This window comes from Vigna unguiculata, chromosome 6 (assembly GCF_037176805.1).
Source record: "Vigna unguiculata cultivar grain cowpea cultivar isolate G323 ecotype 2 chromosome 6, ASM3717680v1, whole genome shotgun sequence".
In the NCBI taxonomy this organism is placed as follows: Eukaryota; Viridiplantae; Streptophyta; class Magnoliopsida; order Fabales; family Fabaceae; genus Vigna; species Vigna unguiculata.
This window is the reverse complement of record NC_140797.1, coordinates 26,928,670-26,936,289: the sequence shown is the minus strand read 5'-3', so window position 1 is coordinate 26,936,289 and position 7,620 is coordinate 26,928,670. Positions and strand designations below refer to the sequence as shown.

The 7,620-nt window shown below is 29.6% G+C and overlaps 1 protein-coding gene across 1 annotated transcript; it reads right to left on the bottom strand.

The window, feature by feature from the left end:
- Positions 1 to 1,298: 1,298 nt before the first annotated feature.
- LOC114186687 (putative serine/threonine-protein kinase PBL2) lies at positions 1,299 to 3,772 on the bottom strand. The gene is made up of 6 exons (XM_028074663.2): positions 3,469 to 3,772; positions 2,839 to 3,149; positions 2,606 to 2,741; positions 2,352 to 2,488; positions 2,137 to 2,260; positions 1,299 to 2,016 (listed from the first exon to the last, which is right to left on the bottom strand). Exons 1-6 carry the CDS (start codon positions 3,527 to 3,529, stop codon positions 1,634 to 1,636), a joined length of 1,152 nt encoding a protein of 383 aa, XP_027930464.1. The 5' UTR covers positions 3,530 to 3,772; the 3' UTR covers positions 1,299 to 1,633.
- Positions 3,773 to 7,620: the final 3,848 nt, after the last annotated feature.

The following is a 7,620-nucleotide window of genomic DNA, read 5'->3' as shown; positions in this document are numbered from 1 at the left end:
AGTGCTATTAGAGCACTAATGTATCTTGCCAATTATACTCGACCTAATATAGCATTTGCTATAAATTTGTTAGCAAGATATAGTTCTTCACCTACAAGAAGACATTGTTCTACAATAAAACATATACTTTGTTATCTTAAGGACATTATGAATATGGGTTTATTTTATCCAAATGATTCAAAATCATATCTAATGTGTTATCTAGATGCAGATTATTTACCAGATTCTCATAATGGTAAATCAGGAAGAGGGTATTTGTTCACATGCAATGGCATAACAATTTCATGGCGGTATGTGAAACAAACCATAACAGCTATATCGCCAAATCATGCAAAAATTTAGCATTACATGAGGCAAGTCATGAATGTATTTGGTTAAGATCTATAATTCAACATTTGCAACAAACTTATGGTCTATCATCAGGAAAAATGGAATCAAAAATCATATATGAAGACAATAGTGCATATATTTCTCAATTGAAATAAGGATATATTAAAGGTGATAGAAAAAAATATATTCTTCCAAAATTCTTTTCCACTCATGATCATTAAAGAAATGATGATATATAGAGATCCAAAATATTCGTTCATGTGAAAATCTGACAGATTTATTTACAAAGTCTTTGTCAAAGAGAACATTTGAACAATTGGTTCACAAGATTGAACTTTGTTATATTAATTATGTAAGTTTACATAAGGGGAAAAATAGAAAATGTGATGAATAATATTATACCGAAGAACAAAGAATGATCTATTTTTTTTCCTTCACTAGGTTTTACCCCAAAAGGTTTTTACTAGTAGGATTTTAACAGGATTTTTATACCGAAGAATAAAGAATGATCTACTCTTTTTCTTTCACTAGATTTTTACCCCAAAGGATTTTTACTAGTAAGATTTTAACAGGACACATTCTCACATCCAAGGGAAGTGTTATGAAATTAATGGATGTCAATTGACTTGGTAACAACTACTCATGATTGATTACTATTGATCTAATCTAAACTTTTTGCATTAACTATTGTAATCATTAAGTTGTATCCTTTAGGTTGTTTTTTTATTTGGGATTTTTCCTCTTGGTATACACAAAGAATCAGTGTGCACTCTATCTTCTCCTTCTCTCCTTTATTTTATAACAAATCCTATAATTGTATAATTCTATAATCTTAAATTTTTAAAAATAAATAAATAAAGAATATTAAAACTCTACCGTTCTGTATATTACTTTGTCTAATTTATATGGAGGTTAATGTTGTTAAACAATTAGTTCAAAAGCCAAATTAAGTATATAACGTATGAAGATACTACATGAACATATCCATTAACTATTCAATTTCCCAACTTTGTACATGAACAATAGCCATCCTAAATGCTCAAAAACTTCATACAATGTAATAAGAAGCTATCCGCTACCACAATTTAATACTCTACACTCTGAACAACCCGCAAAGGTGACAATTCTTGGCAGAGGCAAAGAAATGAAAGAACAAAGTATTTGTTTGTTGGTATAACAAAGTATTCTTCTGTTCTTTTCTTCATGGAAGGATGCAGAAGCATTCATCCAAAAGGTGGAGAACAAGAAGTGAATTTAATGGAATGCCATCAGAATTTTTGGTTGCATTCATTATACTTTGCATTTACTTTTGAGAATGGCCAGCAGGATTTTTGGTTGCATGGCTCTCAGGTCTTGGTGGTGTTCTTGTGAATGAGTTTGAGGAATTAAGCACTTCCAATGCTGCTAGAACTTCCACCATAGGGGGTCTAAATTTGGGGTCAGTGTTGAGACATTGCAGTGCAAGTGCAGCTGCAGCCATTGCCCCTTTCTTAGAGTATTGACCCCCCAACCTTGTGTCCATTATTCTCAAAACTCTTCTGTTGTCACTCAAAAATGGCTTTGCCCAATCCACCAAAGTTTCATCTGAAAATCCAGGTCTGTCATCTTCCACAGCACGCCTACCAGTAAGCAACTCTAACAACACCACACCAAAGCTGTATACATCACTCCTTGGTGCCAGGTGACCTGTTCAATTCAAAACCAACTTAGAAATCGCCCAAGGATGACTATTGAAATGACCTTTCATAAGTATTTAGGATAAAAAGGAACTAGTTTGAGCTAAATTTAGATTTCAAACTTTGATACCTGTAGCAACATACTCTGGTGCAGCATAGCCTTGAGTTCCTATTACTCGAGTTGAAACGTGAGTATTATCTCCGGTTGGACCATCCCTTGCCAAGCCAAAATCTGAAAGCTTTGCATTGAAGTCCTACATATGCATTAGGCTACTCTTTAAGAATGTGTAAACCAGAATATGTAGTCATTACAGATCCACAAACCAAACTTTTAATGTCACATACTGAATCAAGTAGGATATTGGAAGCCTTCAAATCACGAAAGATGACATTTTGATCCAGGGAATGTAAGAACGCTAGTCCTCTTGCTACACCAATTGCAATGTTGACCCTTGTAACCCAAGCCATAGGTTGAACACCTTCTGCAGAAACAGAAAACAAAATTTTAGGGTAGGATGAGTTGATTTAGGAATCTTGGTTCAGCTCAAATTGGTATTGTAAAAGCTTACAAAAATATGATTAGAGTGAAATGAACTTACTTCTGAATAGATGATTCTCCAAACTTCCTTTTTGCATGAACTCATAAACCAGAAGCCTGTTTTTACCTTCCAAACAATAACCAATAAGTTTCACCAAATTGTCATGCTGATGCTGCCCAAGATAACTGACTTCTGCCTGCCAGAACAAAGGAAGTAAATTTAGTCATCAGCACAGCAAGACCATTGATTAGTCTAAACAGAAAACTTTGGTTTATGGTTGTTGTTACACATACAAGCCATTCCTTGTGGCCTTGGAAGCTTTCTGGTTTAAGATTTTTAATGGCCACCACAATTCCGGTGCCTGGTTTTGTGGGGCCATATGTGTTCTCATCAATCCATCCTTTGAAGACACGCCCAAATCCTCCCTCTCCGATCAAATTTTCTCTCCTGAAATTCTTAGTGGCCTCCTTTAGATCATTCAAGCTGAAGGACTTTAGGCTACTAGAGATGGATGCGGTAACAATTGATTCTGAAGATTTTGGAGCTTGATTTTGAGCAGAAGAATTTGAATACTGCCTTGGCTTACTTGCAGGCCTCTTACTTCCTACAAACAGATAAGAAGCAAGTTAAAAGCAGCAATGAGATTAACTTTCCAACATAATCGTGCAAGCAAATTTCTAACTGTAAAATCAGCAAACAAGTTTTGGGCATGCATCTTGGATTCGAAGTTCTGGGGCAGACGTCAGTGCTTATAATTTGTAGTGAACATAAAGTTTTAAGCATCAGAAACTAAATAGGAAAAGTGCCAACATTGAGCATGAGAAACAAAAAGTCAAACTTGAAACTCTTTCTGGGATTAGTGCACAAACAAAGGGAAACAAAGAGACACAGTGGCTTCAAAGCACCAAAGAAGAGGAACCAACCAGAAAAATTGGAGGAAGATACATGAGCAATCGGTTTTCCTTTGGCACAAGTATTTCCCATGATGAAAGATGTGGTGTTAGATCAAACCAGCAAAACTCATGAAGGAAAAGCAGAAGAAGAAGGAAAAGGGTATGGAGGAAAAGTCTCAGAAACTGAAAGTGATTATCTGGTCTAACCAAGAAGAAAATGTCCACAGCAATGGCGTCGTTAATTAGCTCAAGAGGCAGAGTCGTCAACTTTTGGTTCAACCAGAAAATAATTAAAAATGGAACAATTTGCTTTCATGAACCTTCATAGAACAAGTGCAAGCGAGCACTCATTGAACATTCCGGGGTCAGATTTTGACCGCATTATATGACATGGTACTCTGTTTCAAAAGTTGTGACGTGAATATTTGAAACTAGATTGGATAAGGCTTCAGATATTAACCCAGACAAGGATTTACTATGGTTTACAAATAACATAAATTTCATATTTGATATGAAATATTTTAATGCTAGAATTGTAGTTGAAATTGATATAACTACGCGATATAATATTTTATAAAGAAAAATTCAATCAGAGATGTGAGAGCTGAAAACTAATTATATTATGATTAAAATTTAAATACTTTATTAGTTATTCAAATTTAAAATAAACTTGAATATTGTTCTAAAATTTTTAAATTAATATCTTTCAAGTTCCTTAAATTAATCGTCACTAAATATCGTTAAGCATTTGGGTAAATAATTATTTTATTCTCTAAAAGTGTAAATTAATAATAATTTAGTTTTGACCGAACAGAAAATTCGTTTAATATAAAAAGTATGATATTTATATTGTTATATAATTTAGTAATAAATTAGTTCCTAGACTTTATAATGTGATTAGTTTAAAATTGATTATTTAAAATACAATTTAGTGTTAAACTTACTTTTTTTTATATATAAAAAGTTTATGTTTAGGTATTATGAAAGTTTGACATTTTAACTAGTTGTCCTCTAAAGTTCACTAATAATCTATTCTTACAGAAAAAAAATAAGACTAAACTATGACAATAAAAACATAAATAGATATAAGCGAAATTATCAAACTAATGATATAATTATGAAAATCTTATACTCTACAAATCTAAATCAATTTTGAAAAAAAAATCCTATCTAACGCAAGTAGGTAAATCTTAAAATAATTATCTTACTAACATAATATAATTACATTATCCTAAACAAATAAGAATTTGTATCACTAATTTACTTATTCAAAACTGAAGTAATCATGTGTCCTAAATTATAAGTCATTAAACTACTAAATAATTGTTTTTTTATTGTTATCACACAAAACTTTTAAAACATCCATTTCAGTCTATTTACGTAAAAAAATGTACAGATTAGAATAAAACACTTTTTTTCGAACTACAAATTTAGAAACAAATCACTATAATCATATTTAGATATAATTAACTAATTATGATTTGAAAAGTAAATCGACACTGAATCTGGCCGCCCTATGTAAAAGTGTAAAGGAATAAATCAATAAGCATTGAATTAATAATTCTGTGGCGGCTAGTAAGAAGAGGCGGCGGCATACTTGTATTTAATGTTAAACTAGTTACAAAATATATATTGTAATAATATCATATTTCATTTAGAAAGAACTCTTATTTTTTAAAGAAATCCGATATAGTAAGATTGATTTAAATTATTCACCTTTTATTCTAATACCACTAACCTTTTATAAGAAATAAATTATGTATTATCTATTATTCTTATAAGAAAACCAAAAGGAGAAGTCATTTCGTTACGAAGAGACCAGTACCAATAAATTGATGGTTGAAAAAGAGAAACTAAATTTCAAACATTTAAGCGAAATATTGCATTGATCATAATAGTAACAAATTTATATTAAACTGTTTCAACAAAATCAATAATATTATACAATGTATATTTAATTTTTGGACTTGTTACGCAAAAAACCAATAAATATTTCTCATTAACATGATTATAAAAAAATGGGTTAAATTCCCTTTGTAAAATATAATTTTCAACCGTTAATTTTATCAAATTGGAAGATTTTATATCAGTTTATAAATATGATTGTGAGCTTGACAAATTAGCATATCCTAAAATAATTGAAGTTATCATATTTAATAAAATTAATAACTATAGTTTTATATAACGCCTAAACTCACCTTTTATGCATGTTGTAAACATATTAAAGCAATGGATAAATGGAAAGAGTTGATGAAATCAAATTATAATAATGTAATTTATGATTTATTTGTTCACAAATTTAAATTGTTCTTCCACTTAAATTATTAAATATTATACTGTTTTATACTTTTTTTTAAACCTTAATTATTATATGTTAACCTAAAGTGTTTGTTTAGATAAAGTTGTGAACGATGTCTTGCATTGACGGGAAGCTTGGTTCCCCGCATTCACCGCAATCCTATGTTGACGGTGACATCACAAACGTTATTTAATTTGTAATAAAAAAAATCAACTAAAAATAACATACCATAAAATATGTACTTTAAATTAAATATATATATATATATATATATATATATATATATATATATATATATATATATATTCTGAACATTTACTTAAGTTCGTATTTTGATCTTAAGTTTAATGTGATTGAGATGCGGATTTATAAAATTTTGATAGTCATATTATATCATGGAATATTATAAGTCATATATATAATTATAATATAAAATATTATGAGTGTTTAAAATTTTGTTATTGTGAGAATATGAGAGATATTACTACAAAAAAATATTGAAATTGTCAACGAAATTTTACCGACGAATATATTTTAGTCAGTAAATTTGAATTATCGAACTTTTTACCGATAATTCGTCGGTAAAATAAACAAAAAATTTCTCATCCAAATTTGTATAACTGACGGATTATTCTGTCGGTAAAATTTGTCGATAATTTAAAAAAATTTTACCCACGAATTTATTGACGAATAAATTCTTAGATAAAAGAAGCATGAAATTTTCTGCCCAAATTTTTATTGCCGACGAATTTTTCCATCGGTAAAATCCATTGGTGCTTAAAATCTGTCAATAATTTAAATTTTTTATTGACGAATTTATCAACGAATTTATCCGTCGGTAAAAGGAGTGGAAAATTTCTCCCCCAAAGCTCACTTGAAGACTAGAAGAAGAAGAAAGAAAGAAGAGAAGAAGAAGAAGAAGAAAAAAAAAAGAAGGAGAAGAAGAAGAAGAAGAATAAGAAAAAGAAAAAGGAGAAGGAGAAGGAGAAGAAGAAGAAGAAGAAAAAAAAAAGAAGAAGAATAAGAAAAAGAAGAAGAAGAAGGAAAAGGAGAAGGAGAAGGAGAAGAAAGATAAGAAGAAGGAGAAGAAGAAGGAAAAGGAGAAGAAGATGAAGAAGATGAAAAAAAATGAAAAAGGGAGGAGGAAGAATATGAACAGTGCACGTTATTTACCAACAGACTTTTAGGTAATTACCGGCAGATTTTTCGTCGATAATTACCGACAAATTTTATCGACAAATTTTTCTGTTGGTAATTATCGACATATTTACCGACGGATTTTTTCATCAATAATTATCGACGGAACATGACTTTCGTTGATAAAATTTTTATCAACAAGAGTTTTACTGACAAATTTTTGATCGTCGATAATCCGACAGTAATTCTGATTTAACAATAGATTTTGACTATTACCGACGGATTTTAACCATTATTAATATTAATTTTTCTTATAATGTATAAGATATTATAGATATAAAAGATATGTTACAAAAGAAGAAACTTATTATTTCTTTTATTCATATACTCTATATATATAATAGTTAATAATTACTTATTACCTCCATTTCTAAAATAATTGTAGTTTATAGTCATATAAAAAATTTCAAAATGATAAATCTTCGGACGAAGTATTAATTTTTATACTTTTTAGTATATTCTTATATCTATTAGTTATTTTTATTTCAAGTAATCCATTTAGTGAAAGAATAAGATTATATCAGCAGAATTGTTTTTTACTGATGTTTTAGTAGTATACATGCACAGTGGAATAAAGATAATATTTCATTGTTTTTCGTACTTTTTTATAGGGTCGCGTGTAAACGAATTTTATAACTTTAAACAATTCAACTACTAATTAATTCTAACTCATAAATAAAGATAAT